Source organism: Sitophilus oryzae, unplaced genomic scaffold (assembly GCF_002938485.1).
Source record: "Sitophilus oryzae breed Bouriz unplaced genomic scaffold, Soryzae_2.0 scaffold_306_pilon_pilon, whole genome shotgun sequence".
Taxonomy (NCBI): Eukaryota; Metazoa; Arthropoda; class Insecta; order Coleoptera; family Curculionidae; genus Sitophilus; species Sitophilus oryzae.
Genome location: NW_022146870.1, coordinates 525,061 through 552,185, shown reverse-complemented (window position 1 = coordinate 552,185; position 27,125 = coordinate 525,061). Strand labels below are relative to the sequence as shown.

General features: G+C 33.9%; 1 protein-coding gene across 1 annotated transcript in view; it reads left to right on the top strand.

Moving 5' to 3' along the window:
- The window catches only part of LOC115884621, a 134,193-nt gene extending 107,857 nt beyond the window's left edge, over positions 1 to 26,336 (top strand). Inside the window, exons 19-22 of the mRNA XM_030903259.1 lie at positions 18,204 to 18,389; positions 23,191 to 23,344; positions 23,464 to 23,726; positions 26,057 to 26,336. Of these exons, the coding sequence (XP_030759119.1) occupies positions 18,204 to 18,389; positions 23,191 to 23,344; positions 23,464 to 23,726; positions 26,057 to 26,336 (883 nt within the window). The remainder of the gene's footprint in view (positions 1 to 18,203; positions 18,390 to 23,190; positions 23,345 to 23,463; positions 23,727 to 26,056) is intronic.
- Positions 26,337 to 27,125: the final 789 nt, after the last annotated feature.

Below are 27,125 nucleotides of genomic sequence, written 5' to 3'. Positions count from 1 at the left end.
CTAAAGTTACGTATTGCTTCCCTAGATAATACTTGAACTAACCTCAATTTGCTGGATAACATTGCCCTAGACTTCCAGTTTGCATCCTAGTGGTACTTTTGATGTCGTCATGCATTTACTTTTCTAGGTCGATATTATCATATTAAGTGATTTGGCAATACAGTTAAATCGATGTAACAAACGCTGTAGATCGTCCTCATTTTCGTCTACCAATACGGCGTCGCGTCGTCGGCATAGCACAGAATAGTAATTTCCTGGTCGCCCATACTGTATCCCTTCAGTAAACGTACATTTCCTATTATTTCGTCCATAATAATGTTGAAAAGAAGAGAGGGCTCAGGGAGTCACCTTGTCGGATACCACGGCCTACATTTATTGGTTCGGTCAGGACCCCGTTAATTTTAGCTTGAACTTTGTTCGCTTGATATATGTTTTCTATGGTTTCAACGAGGTTGTGTGGGATTTGCCTATTGTAAAGAAGGTGTACAACGTGTCTTAGCTGCACACGGTCGAACGCTTTTTCTAAATTAATAAAACACATATACGCTGGTTTTTTATATTCGATTGATTTTTCTGTTATCTGTCTTATGGCAAAAACCGCATCTGTGTATGATCTGCCCGATCTGAAACTTTGCTGTTCATTTGCTAATGCATAATAATAATGCATAATATTAATCGTAGATATTATAAATAAATCAATTTCTACAAACTAGTTTCTAATGCTCTACATGTTCTAAAGGGTTACCACTCTCGCTAATGCTCTAATTGATTTTTCGATCAATCTAATTTATAGCATAGCTCCTTAAACATATCTTCTTATACTACTGAATGCATTTTGTACTCTTTGTACAATGTAATGTTGTTAATTTCATTTTTATTGTTGATGTACAAGAAATAAAGCGATATTTTCTTAAAAAAAGATGGGTAATCGAGAAAAAAATGTTCTCTCGAAAAAAGCAGTGGCGTACCATTTATTTTAATCAAATAATGGATGGTAGGAAACTGGTTTAAGTAGGAAAACAACAGTTATAATAATAGCTCCCGTATATAGCGTTTAACGTCTTTGGGAATAGCAAGGTACAGCTCGCCATACTAGAGCCGTTCGGTATACAAGGAAAGTAATGTGGCTAGCATTACGCTTCAACCACCTATTATTACATCAGGATTGTGAATCCCAAGTACTCATTTAAGGCTGAGTCGACCTAGGTACCCAAACTACTTTTATTTTATTAAAAATAGTCGGCTGATGAAATGCCGACTGTGGGATTCGAACCCACAACCTTTGATTGGTAGACGAGAGCTGTACCTCTACGCCACCGAGCACGTTAGGAAAACAACAGTTAATCGAAGAAATTAAGTAGCTTGCGACATATTGCGAGAAATTGGATCTTAAAATTTTTAAAACCCTGTAGATCAGAAATAAAATACTTTAGAGCATATATTTATATCAACCTCAACCTAATATAACACCCGGAAATTTTCAGACTACTTAAAAAACACATGTATGCATCATCATTAATAAAGCAAAATTTGTTTATCAATCCTATTATCTGTTCTAATTGTTTTCCTCTAAATAAAGAGGTATTCTGCCTTTACGAACCTTGTTAGTCTTGTACGAGCACCTGCACGTACATTAGACTGTGGTAAATTACAAATTTCTTATTAAGCATTTCTCAGACGATGTACATGGGCAGTTATGCGTGAAATGCCCATCTATCTCATGCCGCCGGGGTCTAGATTGAGTCAAAAACTATTTTTATTTTTTCCAAAGAAGGATATAAATATGTTTTTTCATTTAATAAAATGTGAGGTCTGTGTGCTTAATTGAATGTGGACCGTAAATAAGCGTAATTAGTTTCGTTTGGTATATGAATTTACGTATAAAGATGTTTTATTGAGTACTTATGGATGCACAGTTTAATATTCTTATTTAATGAGCTCAAGTGTTAAAACTGCTCAGATTTAATATTAATTTATGCCAGAAAATTTTCTGAAACAAAAATAAAATATACAAAATTGCATAAACAATTAAATTATATAGCCCTACTAAGATATTTTTTTCGTTTTTTTTATGATTCTAACGTTTTAACACATTACATTTATTAAGGGTTGTTCATCACATACGACACGGAGTATTATAGCTAAACCATTAGATAGAAATTGTAAGTTTTGGGTTCGTTGAAGGACTATTAGAGCTACAAGTTAAAAATATTTTTGCAAGATACAGAGTGTCCCAAATAAGTAAAAAATATTATAGTTTTTTTTTTTAATGGAACACCCTGTATATTATTCTATTTGTAGATACTACGATTAAAATAAAGGTAAATTTGATTAAGGTTTATCATACTTAAACCTTACCGTTTTTGAAATATATTCAATTTTGTGAAATGGCAGTAAAAAATTTAAGACTTTATTTCTCCAAGGGTATTAGAGGTTTTAATACTAAATATTTACTGAAGATTATTTATTGATCAGATATTGTGTCGCAATAATAAAAATGATAATACCTTATACAGAGTGTCCAAAAATTTATATTAAATAATTTCTAGCTTAAAACGGCAATAACTTGTTTAATTTAAATAGAACACCCTGTATATTTAACGAGAATCAGATGGACAATTTAATTGTTTCTCAAATTGTATTATTTTATTTTTTACCTATCTCTTCAAGTTTTCGTAGAAAATGCATTTTCTTATAATTTAGACCTCATTTATTACTATACCCATGGAATATTGACATTTTAAGTAAACAATGGTAAAAATTTGATAGACAATTAAATTGTGCATCTGATTCACATAAAATATACAGGGTGCTCCGTTTAAATTAAACAAGTTATTACCGTTTAAAGTTAGTAATTATTATCAGTGTCCACTAGTGTAAGTGTGGTTGTGTGAGTGAGTGAGTGTGCGTGTCTGCACTGGTGTACACTGGTGTATACGATTACGAGTTGTTGAGGGCTGAGCCGTTTAATCTTTTTTCTTCTTTTTTATACATTTCCCTCACTATTTCTTTCTTTTTCATATTGGTACCACGGCTAAGGGTATTGCGGCGGGTTGCTGTTGGCTACCTCCGCGGCGGTTCTGGACGAAGCCCACAATCCTGGGCGACTCTGGTTCTTGGCTGCAAATTGGGGCTTTAGGCTCCCGTTTGCTCCTTTTATTTTCCATCTTTTATTTTCGTTTCTTCATCAATTTTCCATGTTTTCCATCTCCTGGGTTGCACGCGGTGCCTCGTTGCATCGTTTGCTTCCTGGTTTTTTGTGTTTTGGTATCGGTTTCTTCGCTTCCTGATTCCTTACCGTACTGATGAAGCCTGAAGGCAGTTACATCAGTTTGTACTAGTGTAGGTGTGGTTGTGTGAGTGAGTGAGTGTGCGTGTCTGCACTGGTGTACACTGGTGTATACGGTTACGAGTTGTTGAGGGCTGAGCCGTTTAATCTTTTTTCTTCGTAATTATTTAATATACATTTTTGGACACTCTGTATAAGGTTGTATAATTTTTATTATTGCAACACAGTAACTGATCAATAAATAATCTTCAGTAAATATTTAACATTAAAAACTATGATACCCTTGGAGAAATGAAGCCTTAAATTTTTTACTGCAATTTGACAAAATTGAAAATATTTCGAAAAAGGTAAGGTTTAAGCGTGATAAACCTTAATCTAATTTACCTTTATTTCAATTGTAGAATCTAAACATAAAATAATATCCAGGTTGTTCCGTTTAAAAAAATACATCTATAATATTTTTTACTTATTTGGGACACTCATATCTTGTAAAATTATTTTTAAATTGTAGCGAACCTTGTCAATTGTCAACGAACCCAAAACCCCTTTGTGCAAAATATATACAAAATTTGCATTTCAAAATCAAAACTTCATAATTCGGAAGTTATTGAATTTAGGTACATTAGGTATTACCGTATGATCGAATAAAAACGGCATCCAGTTGGCTTGGAAATGACGATCGATGGCATTTCCTATATAAATTTACATATAAAATGACAGCGATCTTCATTTCATAGCCATCGCTGACGCCGTTTTTATTCGATCATACGGTATGTTTCAACAAAATTCAACAATTTCCGAATCCTAAATTCAACAATTTCCGAATTATAAATTCAACAATTTCCGAATTATAAACTTACAAAGAGATTATCTAAATATGTGAGGGAGGCTACACTAAGCTGAAGATGATGATCCTGGTGATGATTTTACTTTCCGATTTGCTGCTTTCCGAATTATGAAAATTTCGAAACAAAAAGCGACTTATGTTACAAAGCATATGTTTCAAAAACGTGACGAAACTATTTCGCAATGTGTCTCAGCAGGAATTTTGGTTCGATTTTGTCTCTAAAAATGCTACTTGGATAGGGCCAAATATACTACCCCTAAAAATATTTGCACTTATTTAAGACTCACCCTGTATATTCTTCTATTTCCGGTGTTGTGTTATTTACGAGCCCTAACAACTAAATGTTCGTACAAACAAAAATTTATTAAAAACCTTTATTTTCATTAAGTGAATTATTTACATTTAAGAAATACATTAAAAATATATTAAAATATAACATTTCTAATGAGTATTTAAATAGTTTAGTTTCTATAAACATTAAAATAAACTGTAGGCCTATAAATAAACAAAAATATTGCACAATATCGTGACAACTAAATGTTCGGACACTTTAAAAAATAACTGTTCTAATATGGCGTTACATCGGCATGAACTTTTGCAACCACTGCATGTCTGTTTGGCATTGTTTTTATTAATGATTGACATACGCCAGAGTAAAAATTTTGCCATAATTCACTTAATATCATCGTCAAATGGGCAACGGTTTCTTGGGGATCGTGGCATAATTTTTGTTTTGTTTTATGCCACACGTCTATGCTAACATTAAGGTCCGGACTGTGCGCAGGCTATGAGGGGACCTTGATGTTCATGTCCCTAAACCATTTTTTAGTAGTTTTAGTCATATAGCATGCCCCGCCATCCTGTTGAAATATAAAATTCATATCCTGGTATTGGTATCTCGCACTTGGCACAAAACTGTTTTTCAAAATGTCTTGCTATTTTGACACATTAGTTGTGCCTTTCTACCACCTCATACCTTCCTAGACCCATTGCGGACATAAACTCTAAAAGCATACTGTCTTTAGGAAATTCCACTGTCCATCTTTCATAAAGATCATGCATGCGTGCAGATGTAATCCTTGAACTTGCAATTTGCGATTAGAATTATCAGCGTCGGATTGGAACTTCTGATGTCACAAACTACAAAAATGACATTAAGGTAAAATATTTAATTATTTTCCAATCCGACGCTAATAATTCCAATCGCAAATGGCAAGTGCACGGATTACATGTGCACATGAACCACCTTAATATCGATATGATATAATTAACACCGCTAGAGTGTCTATTTGATAAAGATTGCCTCAAAAGAGAGGACAGTGAAATTTCCTAAAGGCATTATGATTTGAAGGAGTATGTCCAAAATAGGCCCAGAAAAGTATGAGGTGGTAGAAGGCATAATTGATGCGTCAAAAAATCAACAAATTTTGAAAAATATTCTTGTGTCAAGTGGGAAGGACAAAGGTCCTTGTAACGAATTGTTCTGGTAAAGACCAGGACAATAATTTTATATTTCAACAGGATGGCGGGGCATACCATACAGCTAAAACTACTAAAAAATGGTTTAGGGACATGAACATCAAGCTCCCCTCATGGCCTTCGCACAGTCCGGACCCTAATGTTATCGGGACATGTGGCATAAAACAAAACAAAAATTGGGGCCACGATCCCCAAGAAACCGTTGCCCATTTGACGATGATATTAAGTGAATTATGGCAAAAATTTTACTCCGGCGTATGTCAATCATTAATAAAAACGATGCCAACCAGGCTTGCAGTGGTTGCAAAAGTTCATGCCGATGTAACGCCATTAGAACAGTTATTTTTTAAAGTGTCCGAACATTTAGTTGTCACGATATTGTGCAATCTTTTTGTTTATTTATTGGCCTACAGTTTATTTTAATGTTTGCAGAAACTAAACTATTTAAATATTCATTAGAAATGTTAGATTTTAATATATTTTTAATGCATTTCTTAAATGTAAATAATTCAGATAATGAAAATAAAAAATTTTAATAAATTTTTGTTTGTCGGAACATTTAGTTGTTAGGGCTGGTATTAGAATAACTTTTCTCTCTACTAGTTCGTTGTACATTACATTAGTTTTTGCTAAATTCATTTTGAAACCTACTTTATTGCTGGCTGTATTTAGTTTGTTAATTTGTGCTTGAATTTCTTCAGGACAAATGGCAATTAGGACTCCGTCATCATAGTGATTAGGATACAGAACAAAATATATTGAACCTTAAAATACATGAAATCTGAAACACAAATACACTAATTCCAGGTATTCTTTTTACGGTAGTAAAAGATAGTGGTGTAGTATAAGTACTTTTCCATGTGAAATACGATACAAGCAAAAATGAGGTCGTTGTCGGCAGCGGCAACCAGCAAAAGGCACTAATATACTATCCGACGAACAAAATAGTCGCCGGGGACGCGGTGGGGAAAGAACGGGGCACCGTTTAGGCGGTAATATACTGCGCGGTGTTAACAATTAGTGCCTAAAAAGTGTTGTTTGTGCAGAGCGGACTGCCACCCCAAGGACATAAATCGGACACTGAGCATTTGCGTCGTTATTTACTGCTCATATTTCGTCGTGAACGGCGAGCGTAATTGGAGAAGTGCGGTCAGGTGAAATATAGGTGACCCGGGGCGTGAAGAGGGAGAGGGTATGGGGACTAGGGTAAAAGAGGACCAAGGAACGGAACTCTTTCAGTACAAATAAACTTTTCCTATAAAATAAATATTTGTGTACAGGGTTATTCACACATGACGCTAATAAAAACACCCTACGTTTTTATTTATCACGAAAATGGTAAATGAAAATGCAAAATTGTTTGACGGGATTCGCAACAGTCTGGTGCGGAAAATGTTAAAGTAACTAGTCATCAATTAGGCAAAGATAATAAAGTCTTCCTACTATGACTCCCTACCTTTTGCTCCAAAAATGATTGCAAAATATTCAACCCTCTAAGCGGGGGTGTCATCCCCCAACTTTTTTCAAATGGGAAGGGGGATCAAGTGGCGCCGCAATGAAAAGAGCTTCCTATTATAACGTGAGTTTATTTTCCCAATAATATTTCTTTTAACATAGGTTTTAAAACGACACATATTAAGAGTTTGTGCCTGTTAAGTATTTCTGCGTCTCAAGCATGTCACGCCATATCTGATTTATGGGCGTCCTGCGCTCCGGGATTTAGGGGTAAAAGTATTCTTAGAAAGCGTTCAAAATCGAACGATAGATTGGTCGAAACAATTTCTGTTTCTTAGAAAAAGCGTTCAAAATCGAACGATGATTGGTCGAAACATATTCCGTTTCGAAAAAGAAAAGAGTGAATAGCGTGAATAGTGTGTCAGTTAAAGTAAAGTTAATTAGTTAGTTAGTGCAGTGATATAAGCAGAAGCAGGGTGAGTACATCTCACTAAGTGTCGTAGTTTATTAATTAATTAGATCATGAATATTTTGATAAATATATTGATACGTTTTGTTAGATATCATTTGCGTACACATATTATTAAATATTACATTAAATAACTGCGCCGTATACATGCTAGGTCAAAATATAGAATATGAAAGTTAGATAGGGTTAGTAATTAAATAATGCGGCGGTATACCGATGCGGCAGCTACGTGAGCTTTGTTTAGATAGGCTATTGAATCTCTTTACTCTGTAGAGTCGGTGCTGTCTAGTCAGGAGGAGCGCAAGGATAGGCCCGTTAATGTTGCTTGGCAGGATCTGGGATCCCGTAATGTCATAGTAGCAGGGACGCGATTCCTCGTAATGTCGCAACGGTGTAGGGAGTAAAATCCTGGTTATCACCGGTTTTTATATTGTGCCTCTGGGCGTAACCAGATGCGGGAGCGGGACCCCGAGAGATTCAGCCGCTGTATCCGGGTCTTCTGGTTCGTCTAGACCGTGCCACGGGGGGGCGTGGACGGGGGCAAGACAGTACGTTAGTATTTGATGAGATAAGTAAATTTGTAATCAAGAGAGAGAGAGAGATTGGATAGTTCTTTTATAAAGTACCTAATTAGTTAATATGATAGCCACGTAAGCTTTAGGTGGATTAGTGAATTTCTGTTCTCAGTAGAGTTAGTACTGCTTAGCTTGAGGAAGCGCAAGGATAGGCCCGTTAATGTTGCTTGGCAGGATCTGGGATCCCGTAATGTCATAGTAGCAGGGACGCGAATCCTCGTAATGTCGCAACGTCGCACACGGCAGGGATCTGGGATTCCGTACGCCGTGTGACAACGGACATTATTATTATGTCTGGGACGGTACCTCCGGGTCTTCAGCGGCGGGAACAGGCCCCCAGGGTCCTCGAATCTCGGGATCGATATGTTGTGTTTATTCTGTTGCCCGTGCGGCTGATTACTCTGGAGTCCGCGCCATCAGGGGGTGCGTGGGCGGAAGGCCAAGCAGTGCATTTGCATAGATATGTTTGTAAATCTTGTATTGAGAGAGACAGAGATAAATTAGTCCATCTAGTAAGATAAATAGAAAATAAATAATAGGTAGTTAGGGCAAAACAATATCGGCATATAGCAGTTAAGTAGGTCGGAATTATGAACTGGACACTTATCCTTACTTTTAATTGTGACAGGTATTAAAGTACGCCTCCGCTCAGGGTCAATGCTTCAGGGATTATTTGGTGAGTCTGTGATTTATTATATATTGGTTTTCCTGACAATATAATACTTTAAAACATTTTAATTATCCTGTCACGAGTTATGGTTTTGTTAGTTGTTTAGATTGTTTATTATTTTATAAAGAAAGTATACAAAAAAAAATCTTACACTATTCTCTATATTTCCCCGCCTCGTTTTTGAAAATCGGTCGAGTCATTGAGAAAATATGAAGGATTGAAATTTGGTTTGGAAAGTTTATTTAAACATTTTTCAGAGTAAATGATAAAGATAAATTCCTTCGACCAATTTGAGGTTTTTTCTTATTGTTTCTAGATGTTTACGCATTTTTTCACTTGCCACAAGGTTGAACGATCAGGTGCGGTAGTTGCTAGATAGCTGTTCTGTGACTTAAGTCTGTGACTGGTGTATAAACAAACCAAATACAATAGTTTTCGAAATATTTGCAAATTTGCCTGTTCTCATTATCAAAATGCCTATTTCCCCTATTGGATCACAACTAGCCTTGACGAATGATGTTAAGAATTTTGTTTATACAACCAGAAGTATTTCAGTAAAGTAATAAGTTAGTAGCTACTTCTGTACCCTCTGAAACAATGCTTCGATCGAGAGTTTTAAATTGTAACCGTAGAAATTTCTGCATTTCTGGGAGTCGTCGTCATAAAGATGTCCGAGATTTTGCTTGACGCTGTGTAATCTCGGACACCTTTTGTCTCGCGAATTCGGCCATAGATTGAGTATCTTGTTTACTTCTTCAATCAACAATATATGTATAGTACTGCCACCGAATACACTGGTTTACCAGTCTCCTGAATGCAAATCTCATCATCCCTCGTAACTATATTTATGGCTTTTCGAAAGCTGGGTGAGATAAAAAGGATTATTTTTGGCCTCTACAGTGTTACATCTGGTGTCATACAGTGTTCTGAAAACATGAACTTTTTACTAAGGTTGTAGACTAGGGGGGGATGTGCCGCTCAAATTGTAATAAGATCAATAAACGTGATTGATTTTTCCTTTTTCTATAGCATTTTTCACTTTATTTTCTACATATTTCTGAGAAAGTGAAATGCAAGCATGTTTGCGGAGTATTGCTAATTTTTAGGACGACAGAGTACTTACATACCTCATAGTATAAATGACAAGCAAGTACCAAATAAAAGTAAATAACTTTATTTATTTAGTTTATAGCTTTCAATAATTATTATTGTCACCTCTTCAAAATAAATTCATCTTCATAAAATTATTATTATTATCGAAAAGTGATCAAAATATGGTAAAAATAAAGAGACTTTCTTGAAAATGGTGGGTGGTAGAAGAAATGTAGAATTTAGAATGTGTAGGAGGGGATTAATCGCTACGACCTTACTGATCTATTGTATGTCTCCCTTTCTTGAGTTCACAAGGCTTCACAGAGGCTAGTTCTCCATCTCCGATATCAGTCGTACCAAAGACTAGGGCACGAATGATTGTCGTCTCGGCGCACTCTGTGATGAAATGTTCTGGTGTTTCCCCATTTTCTCCACAGAATCTGCATTCGCCGTTATATCTTAGCTTCAGCCTTCTGAGTTGTGCGTTGAGGAGATAGTGTCTGTTTGTCAAAAAACCGTGACAATCCGAAGATTGTTCTTACTTAAATCAAGGAAACTCTTTGATTTTTCTCATTCGTAAATTTTGAGATTTCTTCAGGTGTCTTAGACCGTTGAAAGATTCCCATACCAGGTTACGGATTGAGTCTTCCATGATTCGGAACGTGAGTACCTCAAAATATTTTCCGAACGAATAAGAATAAGTAAGAATAATAAATAAGATATTAATCAACTGTGATCTATTCGGAAGAGGCGGTCATTATAATTATGATCAAACTTCACTTTAGTAAGTTCGTTTAATCTTATAATTGAGGGGTTTCTGGCAAAAACCCCATTAGTTAAAAAATGGGTAAAATGAGTTAATGGCGCTATCCGACAGTAATTTGTTAGTCATAACATTCCTACTGGTTCCTACCAAACGAATTCGGGAAAAGTGCTAGAAGTCAACCCGTGCATACGATCAAAAATACCGTAATTCCGCAAGAACCCCACAAGTAACAAGTCTTAACGGCAAAAACTCCACTAGTCCGCTACTTGTTGTGGTTTGGTTGTTTGTCGTTCGTAATCGTTCGAACAGTTGCTAAGAGGACTTGGTTGTTTCCACGGTTTTTGCCAAATTAGTTTTCTGTAATTTCAGATTATAACCAGAGCTCACACAAAAAAAGACAATTTAAATTTAAATGGGAGCAAGATCCTAATGGAAATCTATTGTTATCCATTGGCAGGACACCCCATCCCCTGCACCGGAAGCTTTTTCTGGAAGCAATGCTCTTATCAAGAGGTGATTGAGTTATCAATCTCCGTATCCGACAAAAATTAAATTACTTCAAATTCAGTACATATATTTTTTGTCCTGTTTATATATCGAGAGATTTTTTAAAATCGTCTCTAAATTACGGTCGCCAATGCAAAAATATCATGTGGTATTGAATCCAACTATAGTGTTAAATTATATAGAAAACTATTGCTCTAATGATACAATTAGGTTAGAAGTACTGATGCACAAATTAGCGATGTTAATGGCCCTGTTAACAGCACATAGAGCACAAATATAGAGTTCAAACCTTTTAGTTAGTATAGAATAAATTAAATCCTTTTATAATAAGCCTAACATATGTTTAGTTGCTATTTAAACAGAACTGTTACTTTTAGACAGTCTGACAAGTTCTCAAAATCTCTTTTGGCGTATAAGAAATCTTATAAAGAAGCGACGACTCAGTCCATCGTTCGTTGGATTCGTGTGATTTTAGATAAATGTGAAATAGACACGTCAATTTTTACGCCGCATAGCTCAAAGTATGCTGCCACATCAGCTACTGTTAACAGGGGTATAAACATCGATAACAATACAAAAAACAGCAGGTTGGACTGCATTATCTACTATATTCGAAAAATTTTATATCGGACCTTTAGGAAACCCTGCCAGATATGGAAACTCTGCCAATACAATTATGCAATAGTCAATAAGCATTTATAAATTTAAGTTGCATTATATGATATTTACAAGAATAACTTTTTGAGTTTTGATGTTATTACATATATTTTTCCCTTTAGTTTGTTCTTGAAAAAATTTGATGTTCTTATGCCTTCTTATAGGAATTCACATAAATATTATATTATGCTTATAGGTTTAGTTTGCTTCCTTCTGTAACTGTTGCAATGGTACCTTTAAACATCTACAAAGTGATATAGAAGGACGAAGCGGGTAATATAATTATAAGATTAAAGAAGTTACCTAAGTGAAGTTTGATCAGAATTATATGACCGCCTCTTCCGAATAGATCACTTCCTCCCTCCCAAAACCCGCGATCTATTCTTTCGCAACAGTTACTGCTTTAAAAATAATGAATAGGGCGACTTAGTGCGGGTGCCTAGAGGACTGCATTGTTTTTCTTTAGCTTTAAAATGCGTCCCAAGTAGCATTTTCACGACTTGCGACCACATGTTTACTAAACACAACGTTGGATTAGTTACAAATAATAGTTAGCTCCCTACCTTGGGTATTAAAATAAATTTAAACGAATAAACGTTGTCTTGTAACCTTTTTTGCTTAAGTGACCTTTAGGTGATTCGGACAACGTAGTTACAACGTTGGACAATATAGAGTTTTCCGACGTCAGTTTCAGGACCTATTCCAACGTTATGCAAACGTCGTCTGTTTTACTAATTCCAACGTTGTTTAGATTTCCTTATTCTTACGTTGGTAGGACGTAGAGTCACTACCTTTTTGCAACTGTATTGAACCATAACCTTAAATCTTAAATTTTCAATTCATTGTTCTGTTCAGTCAGACAGTTCAGTGCTGTTTTTGTTTTTATAAAAAAAAAACTTAATTAAAATGGGACATAAGAAAGGTACATATAAAACTAAATTTAAATATACATCGACATATATTACCGACACTTCCTCGTTTATTTAGATTATAGAGGGCGGCACAAGCTAGACTCTAGAATGACTAAATTAGGCAATCTTGCGACTAGTATACTACCTGTTAAGGCCGAACTGCGACTTTATTAGTCCAGTATGCGACTACTCGAACTACTCCATCTTAATCTCCAAAACAACAAAGTTAAAGCCGCCATGTTGTTAAATAAGAAAATGTTTCGTTCTTAAAATAGCAATTCCTGCTTTTTGAATACATTAACTTGAAATATTTGACCCTAAAAAATACGCGGAAACAATTTTTTCGAATGCGAATAAATTATTCTCATTTTACTAAAAAAAAAATTCAAGAAAATTTTTAAAACTTCTTTAATTTCAAGGCCCATTAGTATTTTTTAAAGTAGAAACAATACATTTATCAATAAAGTTGTTTGCGTTTAACTTTTTACCTTGGGTAACGAGTTACAGAGTCGGTTAAAGTGTTTCAATAATTATGATCTTCAAACATCCTCCACACTTAAATACTTTTGTTTTGTTTTCCTTCACTGCCATCTGACATATGTCTCTAACTAAATTATAAATATAATATTTTTACTATAATTATCCCAATTTAGGATAAAACGCGACTTAGACGCCATATTAGTTTTGTATTTCTGTGAATTAGGATTTTAAACAACGTTGCAGTTTGTACTAAATTAAGCTTCTAGCCAACGTCGGTATCCAACGTCGTTTCGACCCAAAAATGATTCTCCAAACTAGTGCAGACTAGGGTTGGCACGAGGTTGTGCCGACGTTGCGCCCCGACGTTTGGTCGCGTGACACAACGTTGTCCCGACGTCCAAATGCTGCTTGGGGTGGCTCCACCCTATCGGGAAGAGTGAACTACAGAGTGATCTATTCGGAAGAGGCGGTCATATAATTATGATCAAACTTTACTTAGGTAAGTTCGTTTAATCTTATAATTATATTTAGACGCCATTTTATATAAAATCCTCGGGAATGGTACCAGGACTCGAGAAAAATTTATTTGACCAGTGATATTAACTACTAACTACTGTAGTACTGTCTTCCACTGGTAGCTCCAGCCTACGAGCACCACCGTCAGGCCGTAGTAACCCGTCCAACATTACAAAAGAAACCGGCGAGCCGTCGGGCGGCGCTGAAAAGAAGAGTCTTTTAACTCGCCATAACTCTTTTATGGCCGCCGCAACTCGCCATAAAACACCGGTATCGTTGCACCTCTAATTTATGATGCTTTTAGCACATGCTAACCTTTTGTCGGGCGCGTATTAAAATAATTTAAACCGAATAATGCGCTATTTTCGCCATTGCGACGCAATAAATAATCGACGACGAGAGAGATAGCGGCGGAGCGACTTTAAATTTTCCCGCTTTTCGTTATTTTCCGATTATAACTGAAAATGGCCCCGGTGTCGGCGCCGCGCGAGGGGTGCCGCTGCTGCCTTTTGCAGGTACAACAATTCACAATTTCTGTTAATTTATATTTACATATATTGCGAATTCGGCTCGTTGCTTTGTTTTATGCGTTACGGAAATTGTAGCCTGTCACTAATGCTCCAAGTTTCACCTATTTGCTGGTGATATATCCTCTAGTCGAGTCAGTTTTGTATTGGTAACGATGATAAAATGGCCAATGATTTTCTTATTAAACTAATTCATAATTTTTATAATAATATTTAGAAAGTTTAATTTTACTATGATTTTTCCCCGATTTTACTATGATTTTTCCCCGATACATATATATATATATATATATATATATATATATATATATATATATATATATATATATATATATATATATATATATATATATATATATATATATATATATATATATATATATATATATATATATATATATATATATATATATATATATATATATATATATATATATATATATATATATATATATATATATATATATATGTTTTTTTTATTCTTTCTTTGACCTCTCAATATATATATTTTTTAATTTTTCTTGGCTTTAGGTCAGTAAAAATGAGAAAAACGTTTTTTTTTATATTAAATATTTCATGACGTTTCGACCTGGTAGGGTCTTTATCAAAATTTATTACTAAAAAAAAAAATTTTATAGTCACATTATGAACGTACTAATTAAAAATAATAGTAATATATATATATAAAAATTCTATTTTGTTACCTTGAACGTAGATTGTTTACTTATTACAACTTATCATTTTCTTTCTGAAATCTATTTTTATAAGGTGGCATGAGAGAAAAAAAATATATAAAAAGCCTACCTTAGCGAAGAAAATATATCCAAATTGGTTTCCACACACATAACACAAACATATCAATAAAGTCGTCACAATTTTTGCACAGAGACATACACATTTAATGGATTTTACAACACTGAATAATATATCTTACTCAGGTTGTTTATATCTATCCTATCATTAACAGAGTGTTGGTTTTTTTGGATAGCAATAGATTCAAGAATTTCTCTTTTTTTGGTATTATATTCGGTGCCAATTATTTTTGTACTTTCAAAGTCAAAACTGTGATTTTTTTGGATTTCATGCAAAGTTAGGGCTGTTTTATTTTTCTTGTCGTATTTATGACCTTTTAAACGGTTTTCAAGATACTGACTGGTTTGTCCTATATAAACTCCACTGCAATTTTTGCAGGGTATTTCGTAAATTAGATTGCTTTTTTTGTTTTTCGGTGTTTTTGTCTTGAGCCTTGAAAAGTTACTCGCCAATAAATTGTGTGATTTGTGACATACATTGAGATTATAACTACCAAGTAAATGTTTTATTTGTTGTGACAGTCCGTTCACAAAAGGGATAGAAATGTATTTTTTATTGTCCTTATTTATAGGTTTACTATGTTGGTGTGAGTTGTAAAATTTGTGAATTCGTTTTTTAAAAATGTTATTAATTATGTCATGTGGGTAGCTATTTAATTTAAGAGCATCCTTAGCTTTAATTATCGCGTTTTGTCGATATTCTGGGTCTGATAGTTGTATTGCACGATCTGCTAGCCCTATAATTACAGATTTTTTTTGGTTTATGTGATGATGAGAATTATAATTTAAATAACGAGAAGACCATGATTTTTTGGTATACCATTCGGTTCTGATGTTTCCATTTATGTTATGTAATGTTAAATCAAGGAAGTTTATTTTATTTTCTTGTTCAATTTCGATGGTAAATTGTAAATTTTTATTATAAGAATTAAATATTGTTAAGATGTTTTCAACTTGATTTTTTGGGACAGCCATTATACAATCGTCAACAAATCTAAAGAAAAACGGTATCGAATAGGTGATTTTTGAGAGTACTGTTTCCTCTAAGTCCTCCATTACTATTTATTTATTATTTCAGAAAGAAAATGATAAGTTGTAATAAGTAAACAATCTACGTTCATGGTAACAAAATAGAATTTTTATATATATATATTACTATTATTTTTAATTAGTACGTTCATAATGTGACTATAAAATTTTTTTTTTAGTAATAAATTTTGATAAAGACCCTACCAGGTTGAAACGTCATGAAATATTTAATATAAAAAAACACGTTTTTCTCATTTTTACCTGACCTAAAGCCAAGAAAAATTACATAAAATATATATATATATATATATATATATATATATATATATATATATATATATATATATATATATATATATATATATATATATATATATATATTATAAATTAGAAGATATATTGAATAAAAAGATTAAAGAAGAAGTATAATGATATCCAGGCTATTGATGCATCAAAGACGGAATCGGCATCATGAACCCCCATTCTTGACAGTTTTGTTCGACGGCTCAATTGACACAATTGACACATTTGAATTTTATGATGAGTGTTTTTATGAGGTTATTATTTATTTTGCAATTAGTTTTGTTTCAAATTAGTAAATCTGGGGTTATTAATTAGTAAATGATACCACTTGCACCGTTTGTATAAACTTTGTTTAAAGGCTAAACAGTGATTAAATATAATATTTTATTTGCACCATTACATAAACGTTGTTTATACTTATTTAATCAATGCTTAAATTAAACGGTCATAATTGGGCGTTTAAGTTTTAAACGTATATTATTTAACTTCATTATTCTGTGTTATGCTGTGATATATTCTTTGGCGCTTGTACTTTAAAATGCCTTGATTATTTGAAATAGTTGAAGTTGTTGGCATTTTGAAAAAGCAATCAAAAGATAAAAAAACGCTGATAAGACTATCAAAATATTGATCTAATAACAATTTGACGTTTATACTATTACGTCAAAAGAAACTTTTTTCCTAAGCCTACCATGACTTCACTGAATCATCGTTTCTTGTTCACTGTTATTAATATCTTAATTATTAGATATTAATATCTCTGGTATTATGGTATTCTGGTATTTCGTCGATTTTAAAATAAACTAACTGTTTCTATCTTATTTTTTTCTTAGATTGGGCATAATTAAGAGGGCTACTGATACCGTGTTGTAAAAATAAGGTAATTAAGGGCTTATTTTTTGGTATTTACTATAATTTTGCTAACATCTTCAGTTTGAAAGAAGATATCAAGATACGGTTTTCGCTGACTTTTTAAGCTTTTACTGCTCTTTACTATCAGCTAAAATTACATATACTAATGCATTTAATTTTTTTTAAAAAACGCGCAATGTTTGTTAAATTGTAAGACAACGCCCCCTAGCGTCTTCAAAAGCTTATTATTATTGTTTATATGGTGCAATATAGAGTAAGAAACGCTCTTTTAAACGAGCCCTCGCTTGTTGGATTCCGATCATCCAGTCCAGAGTTATTTCTAAATAAAAACAGATCTAAGGTATAATTTTGGTAGTTAGGGGAAAATGGCTTTAACAAAAACTATTCAAAATTTACTGAAGATTATCAAGCTATTACTTATAATAGCTTCATAACAAAAAATAAGAAAATGGAGTTTTTACACAATTTTGCCTAGATAAGGTGTACTATAAGTAGTACACCTTAGGTGTACCTTTAGGTGTACTATAAGTAGTACACCTTATCTAGGCAAAATTGTGTAAAAACTCCATTTTCTTATTTTTTGTTGCAGTTGCGCCCCCTAGCGGTCGTTTTACAAACTTGAAAATAATTTCCAGCAATTTCCCATAGCCTCTTTAGTTATAAATATTTTTTCCGCAGCACCTACGGCTAATACTTTCCGAGATACAGCCGTACATGGTGCAAATGTAACAAAAATAATCATGGATTAAAATATAATTAGTGATTACTTAAACACTGTTTAAATGCAAATTGGTGCAAACGGCCATAGATTAATTATAGTGATATTTATTGTGAATTCCACAATCAATTAATAAGTGCTATAGAAAAAATACATACATATATGTAAACATTAATTGTTATTTTAGTATTTACATTATTTAACAGAATAATTATTTATTAATTATAGGTTTACTCTTCAACAACATATGTTAACTCATAGTGGAAAATTATTTCGATGCCCAGAAAGTGACTGTTTCTATACGGCAAGAAAAATGAGTGAACTACGAGAACACTTCAAATATCATAGTGACGAAAAAAACTTCGCCTGCGAAATTTGCAGCTATAAAGGAAAGACTATGAAGCAACTTAAACAGTAAGTTTAGCTATTAACAAGGTAGATAAATTTGGGTGTTATGCCAGGTTCAGTTTTAGTAATTAGCGAATAACTCGGCAAATAATAAAATAATAAATAATAATCTAATCTAATATAATTTGCGTCGGGTATAAATTAAGTTTTTATAATGCAATTACAAGCTAAAATTAATTATTTAATTAATTTAAATAGTAATTATTCAAACGAAATTTCCTACAATTTATGTAATAACTTTGTGTTTCAACAAGCTTTTCGAAGCTGAAGGCTCGAGTGTTGTGACAGATATTAGTCCGTTCTGCCTACTTCTGGCCCAAGGAAGAACCAAGGCGCGTAAGTTAGCTATATATAAACCAGAAGAACAACAGTTAACCTAAAATAAGAGGACAAAGCTAGACTAAAGATACCATGATATTTATGGACTTTTATCATCTTGAGAAAAAGGTGTCAGATAGGAGCAAAATATACAAAGCATGTATAAGATCTGTCTTGACACATGTAGAGGAATAACAGCTACAAAACGCCTCCAAATAGTGATGTAGCAATAACAAGCTATATTTGGTACGACCACAAATAAACTGATCATACCGGGTGCGTTTCAAAAGTGGCTCACCCCCTATAACTTTTTTATTTTTTCAGATAAAAAATTGATATTTGGTATGTTAATATATGACATAACTTAGGATTGATTGACGGTTTTTATTCACTTCCTGTTTCACCGGAAATAACTACAACTTTTGATTTTTAAATGGCACCCTCGGTATATTTTTACTTCATTCGTTAGAAAATGGCACTCTGAATAGAATGACATATCGTATGTCAACTTTTGACATTTTCGCTTAAAAAATTGTATTTTAAATTTCAATCTAGGCTGCGTTAAAACCACTAATTTTTAATGAAGAAGGCTTGTAAAAATAGATTTGATTGCCTAATGTTTTCCGTGTCTTGTCCTATGGTCAGTTAAAAGATGCTCAAATATCATTTTTAATCATATCTCATTTTTTTCAAAGGGAACAAGAGTGGTTCGTTACCATATTTGGAAAAAGCATTTTTTGACGAATAATTTGATACCACATACTTGGTATTTCGAATCAAATTGTCTTTATGAACCGCATGTTACAATTTCAAATAAACCATATGCGAAAAAGTCAAAAGTTGACATCTGATATGTCATTCTATTAAGAGTGTCATTTTCTATCGAATAAAGTAAAAGAATACCGAGGATGTCATTTAAAAATCAAAAGTTGGAAAGTTTTGGAAGTGACCAAAAACAATTGAATACTTCAATCAATCCTAATTTATGTCATATATTAATATACCAAATCTCGTTTTTTTATCTGAAAAAATAAAAAAAAATTAGGTGTGAACCACTTTTAAGTCGCACCCGGTATAAGAAAACACATAGTAAAATATATAGTAAAATGAATAAGACACAAAGCATGATGGCCGAAATGATCTACACAGAATGGCTGATGATCGGATAGCCAAATCATCCACAAATCTATTCCAAAAAAAGAAGGCCCTAGATAGTCCACCGAAGAAATGATTTGAAAGGTGAGGTGGTTAGTATATCCGGAATGGGATATACTTAATACTACGATTATTCATACTCGAACCCTGTGTTAAATAAAGATGACGAAGAAGAAAAATCCCGACTATCCGCCACTGGGCGCCTCTTCGGACGACGCTAGGCGATCGAGCGGTCCGCGCCAGTAAATCCCGATAACGGCCGAACTTTATCCGTTCGCGAGCGTGACAATAAAGTCCGCTCTTGACGCGGAGACAAGACCGGGCCGCGATCTCGCCCTCGATAACCGCCTAATTACACGGCCGAGACTCACCGAACGTCAATTAATTCGGCCGCGGCCGCCCGAACACGTGTTTCCCGCCTAATTTATGCCCTGGGACCGATCCGTATGTGTAGTTTCTTCGAGATTTATATGGAAATTCCATCGCGAACCCCGCGCATCTCGAAATCGTCTTCGAATTGGATTAATCAGTCGCCGGATCCTTTAATGGTAGCCGTAGTTAACGGCGGACGGACCCGTCGCCACGCCGTACGTTCGAGGGAAGATTTATACAGTAGCGTCGTACTCGCCCGTCTCGTACTAATAAAGATGCGAGTATCTATTTCGCGAAGAATGCTTTCAATAGATCTTGTTCTTTTGGTTGTTTTTTCACTAACGTTTTACATCCATTTTTTCTCCTCCTAATTCTAATTTCCACTTATTTCGATTCATTGCTTCTTTCATCCAATGTAATTACGCTGTCAGCTTGAGGTCGTCGGACCAACGCATCGGTGATCTTAAGCTTGATTTTCATGCGTCCGTTATCCGTTGATACGATGGTCCGACGGCGCTCTCATTGGTCATAGCGTTTTCTCGCCACTTTTCATTCGTAAATTTTTTACTCCAATCCGTCAACGGAGAAAGATCGTACGATAACGGACGTTTTGCAAAAAAAGTTACCGAATTGTACGTAGAAAAAATAGGGTTTCCCATTAGAAAATATGTTATATCCGCAACACTTTTTTGAAGTACCCTGTGTACTCTACAGTATTGTTAAAATGTGCTTCTTAACCTCCCCAATAACTTTTCTATTTAACATTTTGTTCTAAAAGCGTTAAAAAACGTATTATGTAAAAAACGTCGTGTCTCAAAACAAATGAAGGGATAAAGGGGAAAACAGCCAAAAGGGAAAAACCAACGATGAATAAAATACAACAAATACCATGTTAAAGATACAAAAAATTATTACTGTATGCGCTATTATTTCGCTATCGTTTGTTATATTCAATTACAATTTAATATGTGTTTGGCTTCCTTTCACTATGATCAAACTCGGCTTGTCTCGTCAGGTCTGGATGCACCATTACTGATGTAGGTGTAGAGTATCCAGGTATTTGCGTTTCACAATAATAAAGACGCGAGAATCTATTTTGCAAAGACCCCTTCCAATAGATCTCCTTGTTCTTATCCTTTTGTTAAATTTCTTCACTAGCATTAATTAATTAATTGTTAAATTTCTTCACCAGCTAACCAAATTAGGCAAAGATAATAATAATGAAATCCTCCTACTCTGGGTGCTAGCTCACCAAGGGATAGAAAGCAAATTTTGTGCAAATTTTCATACACCTAGGACAGATTTTTTCACAACTTCCACCCCTCATTTCACCCCCATAGAGGGCGAATTTCCTAAAATTGCTTCCTGGTGCTAAATTACGTTACATAAGGAATATCTGCGTAGAATTTCATACTTCTAAAACCGAATTTAACAAATGTTTTTTCCAATTTTCATCCCTTAATTCTATGGAAAATTTCATACTTCTAGTCCTAGAACGGATTTGACATAAAAATTATACAAATTTTCACCCCTAGTTTTACCCCCGGAAATATGAATTCCGAAAATCGCTCTAACTATTCAATTACGCTACATAAGGAGCCTCTGTGCAAATTTTCATATTCCTAGGACAGATTTTTTCAGAATATTCACCCCTTCTTTCACCCCCTTAGAGTGCCTTCTTAGTGCTCATTTACCCAAGAAACCTATGTGCAATTTGCGCGAAAGCGCCCAATCTTGTCAACCTGTACATCACGGGTGTTTGCGGTGTGATTTGCGATTTTCAACCTTACAGCGATGAAGCTTAACAGGTCAAAACACCTCGTATCTCGAGACAGTCGTGACTCACGAGTAGCGACGTTTGCCGTATCAGTCACAGTCACTCTTTAATTCCAATCACGTTTTATTTTTATCTTTATTTGTTGAGTGTGATCCGTGACTTTTATTTCACGGTGACAAAATCACAGGTGGCGATTTTTTACCCAACTCTAGTTAATACGATACAAGCAGCGTACAAGCGTATAGTGTTAAATGGCAGCATCCAAGTGTACTTGATACAAGTACACTTGGACCGTGTCAACCCGCATTAAACACATAATTGTAAAATCGGTATTTTTGGGGCTTACTCAACCGGGTCTCACAATGCAAATTCACCTCAAATATCCATTTAGTTGGTCATTGGCAAGCACTCTCTCATTGTACATGAAAATAACAAAACAAACATTTACTGATCTGGATAAAATTGATAGTTAAATAGTAAGACTCACCCGGGGGTACTCCGCCCCTAGCCACTGACATCACTGATATTCTATTCAATATATCACATTCCATATCTTCCATCTAATTCAAATATTATTCGGATTTATTGGTTAATAATCTTCAACAACTAGCTAGTGTCACCTGAAATAGTATAGGGGCTTCCCCCGGACGCAATTCTGCCGCTAAACAGATTCGCATCCCAATCGAATAAGCTATTTGGGTGGCTCACCATCCCAACGCCGCATCGTCAATCGAGAAGACATTATGGAGACCTCAAACTCTCAAGACCAACTCGAAGGCAGGACGTCACAGAGGTTTTCTTACCGTGGTCAAACGACCCCGTTGGCTTACAGTCAAACGACTTGCAACTATATTAGTCAAAAGACTCGCAACCTCCATTTGTCAACTCTGTGACAAAACACAACACTACACAGCCGGCCGGCCTATCAACGACTGACTGACCTGCCGCCTGCCGAGCTAAGCCTCCTTTACATCACAATTTTACCTGATCACAAATATTTACATCGCTTGCCAATGAATCATACTGTTTTCTCTAATCGACTTTCAAATAGAGTGTTTTAGCATTACCAAATAAATAAATAGAGAGTTTCCGAAGGAATGCATATTGTTTATTAGAATAGTGAATAAATAAAAGCATTATTATGACGAACTTATTTTCCAAGTTTTACATAATATACTTTTTTAGGCATCAAACAGTCCACGCAGAAGAAAAACGATACCGTTGCTCACTTTGTGACTTTAAATCAAGAACTACTTCTCACCTGAAAAGACACATTCGACTGCATACTGGTGCAAAACCTTACAACTGCCCTCATTGTGACTATAGATGCAACAGTTTGGTATGGCATAAGCAATAATTATTTCTATTATTTATATGATATTGCATTACAATAACATTTGCATTTCATTATATTGTATATAGTTGCAATAAAAATTACGTATCCGTTAATATTTTCAGGAAAATCTTCGCAAACATATTTTATCCACAACGAAACATCCCGGGAAATCTATTTACGAATGTAAATTCTGCATCCAGTCTCCTGCTTTTGAAGCAAATTTCGCTAAAGATTTTAAAAAACATCTGCTGTTAGAACACCATGATACGTTTGCTAATAATAAAGATGCGGCCTCTTACATTGTGGGGATATATGAAGAACAAGAAGACACCAGTTACTTTATTGACATCGTGGATGATCTAGATCAACCTGGACCTAGCAGCAGGTATGCTAATAAAAAGACTAGCATTTAATAAGTTATAGAGTTTGTTCATTTTCACAAAGTGGTGGCCCATAGTAAAAAACTTTCATGTCAAAATCAAGAACAAAGTCCAAACCACTGCCAAATATATTCTTTATTAGTGACCGGTTTCGGCAATGCCAGCCATCATCAGACCTTTGTCAAAAATAGTTGTTTGTTTGACTTTAAAACTTTAATTTTATATACAGGGTTGTTCACCACATACGACACGGAGTATTGTAGCTAAACGATTAGATTTTTAAAAATTGTAAGATTTTGCTTTTGTTGAAGGACTATTAGAGCTACAATTTAAAAATATTTTTACAAGATACAGAGTGTCCCAAATAAGTAAAGTAGTTGTATTTTTTTTAATGGAACGCCCTGTATATTATTCTATTTTTAGATTCTATGATTGAAATAAAGGTAAATTTGATATCTATGAGTCTATCACTCTTAAACCTTACAGTTTTCGAAATATTTTCAATTGTGTGAAATTGCCGTAAAAAATTTAAAGCTTCATTTCTCCAAGGGTATCAAAGTTTTTAATACTAAATATTTACTGAAGTTTATTTATTGATCAGATATTGTATTGCAATAATAAAAATATAACTGCCTTATACAGAGTGTATCAAAATTTATAATAAATAATTACTAACTTTAAACGGCAATAACTTGGTTAATTTAAATAGAACACCCTGTATATTTTACGAGAATATGATGCACAATTTAATTGTCTATCAAATTGTATTACATCATTTTTTACCTATCTCATCAAGTTTTCGTAGAAAATGCATTTTGTTATAATTTAGACCTCATTTATTAATATACCCGTGGAATATTGACATTTTAGATTTTTTTAAAGCTGCGAATGTACAAAATGTGCAGGTGCTAAAAACGATAATATTGCAAGCCCATTTGTTTACAAAAAAAAACTATTTAAATTTTTGTAAAAGAGTATACCAATTAAAAATCTACCACCATTATTTCCGCCCAAAAATTAGTTTATTACATTCTTAATTGTTTTAGTTAATAAATTATTCTAAATATAAAATAATAATAAGTTATGAAAATTAACGTCTCTGTTATTATAAATAAGCAGTCGTCAAAAAATAAAATAAAATTTATAAGGTGTTACTTTTTACCACAGTTACCAGTCTAATACACATACAAAATTTAGTTTTGTAGTATTTATAGCAATTATTATTAATCAACGCAAATAGACAATTAATGTAGTTTGAATACTGGTATCATATTGATTGGTCCTCTTTAACAAATATTTGAATAATTAGTATCTAGTACTAATATTGACAATATTAGTATCTGCTACTCTCTGAAACTTTGTTACATCTTTAAAAATGATCTAAAATGTCAATATTCCATGGGTATAGTGATAAATGACGTATAAATTATAAAAAAATGCATTTTATACGAAAACTTGAAGAGATAGGTAAAAAATGGTTTAATACAATTTAATAGACAATTAAATTTTGCATCTGATTCTCTTAAAATATACAGCGTGTTCTATTTACATTAAATACGTTTTTGACGTTTAAAGCTAGTAATTATTTAAAATAAATTTTTTGACACTCTGTATAAGGTGGTATAATTTGCAGCACAAAATTTAGTAAATAGAAAAACTTCAGTACAATATTTGGTTTTAAAAAATTAAATACGCCTATGAGCATTAAAATTGTTACTGAATTTTGACAAAATCGTAAATATATCAATAACAGTAAGATTAAAATGCGGTAAACCTTAATCTTATTTACCTTTATTTCAATCGTAAAATCTAAAAATGTAATAATATACAGTGTTTTCCCTTTTAAAAATACAACTATAATATTTTTTACTTATTTGGGGCACTCTGTATCTTGTAAAAATACGAACCCAGAATTTACAACTTGTAAAAAACTAATCGTTTAGCTACAATACTCCGTGTCGTATGTGGTGAAGAACCCTTTATAAAGTTAAACGAACAACTGTTTTTGAAACCGGTCACTAATAAAGAATTTTTTTGACAGTGGTTCGGACTTTGTTCTTGATTTAATATTACGTTTTTTAATAAAAACACTATTTCAGGTTCGACTCATTATTTCTACTTAAAAAAAAATTCTGTGCTGAAAATATTCTATCCAGGAATTTAGGAGAAAGTAGCCTTTTAAACCGTACCGCTTTGCACTAAAGCTAAAAAATTACCAAATATTTCGGACTGGGTGTTTGTGATTATTGCAAATATTTACCATATCCCAGTAGTCTTTGACGCCGTTTTTTTATCTTACACGATATAACTAGTAATATGATTTTCTTTTGTTTAGTATGGATCCTAAACCTGACTCGACAGACAACATTCTGAAGCAAAAAACGACTGAAGATCCTGTGGTTCCACAAGTAACAGCTCCGTCAGATATTGCCAGCAAGGAATCTACATTAGACCAAATGTTACCGATGTTTATCATTCCTAAAGACGATACCGATAATGTGGAAGTCACTCCCGACTCTTGGAATCTTATTGGACGGTACGACGTGGAAGAATCAGGAACGCTCGTACCATTTCAAAGCGAAGAAGAAGACGAATTATTCCAAGAACATTTTTGAAACGTTAAATAAATATATATTTTCTTAATATAAGCATATGTTTTATTAACTTCACTTTGCATAGGAAATATACAACTTACAGTTATGCATCTTAGAGATGATATTATATGCATATCATATTAATGCTATCAATATTATATGCATATAATATTGATAGCATCGCCACCTCGTGTCAAAACTATATCCTTATAAAATTAGTACTTTATCTCAGCATACTCAATACGAAAAGGATATATTTTTGTATGTATATTTTTATTTTGAGAGTTCGTTTGTCACTTCCTGTATAAATACCTTAATCGACGGGTGTCTCACTTGGGCAAAAAATGTACATGTACTGTCAAAATATCATTTTACTGCCAAGCAACTGCCAATTACTGCGAAGAAGACTGCCTATGACTGCCATGGAATTATTATAGGCGACTGCCGTAAGACTGGCACGGACTGCCAGTCTCTGCCAAGAAAATGTACATGTAATTCCAATAGTGAGACACCCCTCGACCTTAATAATAGTACTGCTGGGTCTATTTTCTCCTCATCGTTTACATGCGTCAGACAGAGAGAAGATGAGTAACCAACCACAACATATAGTCTGTCCAACGAGAGAATCCATAACAGTGACAGTTGTGTCTTTCATTTTAATTCACAAAAAAATTATGCGGCGAGACAGCCGTGACGCGCGAGCTAGCGAGGGGATGAGGTATACCAATGACAATGATCTGGTTGTGTGCTAGGAAGTAAATTTTCATGCATATTTTCATTGATAGATTTGTAGCTTCTGAGTAACGGTCT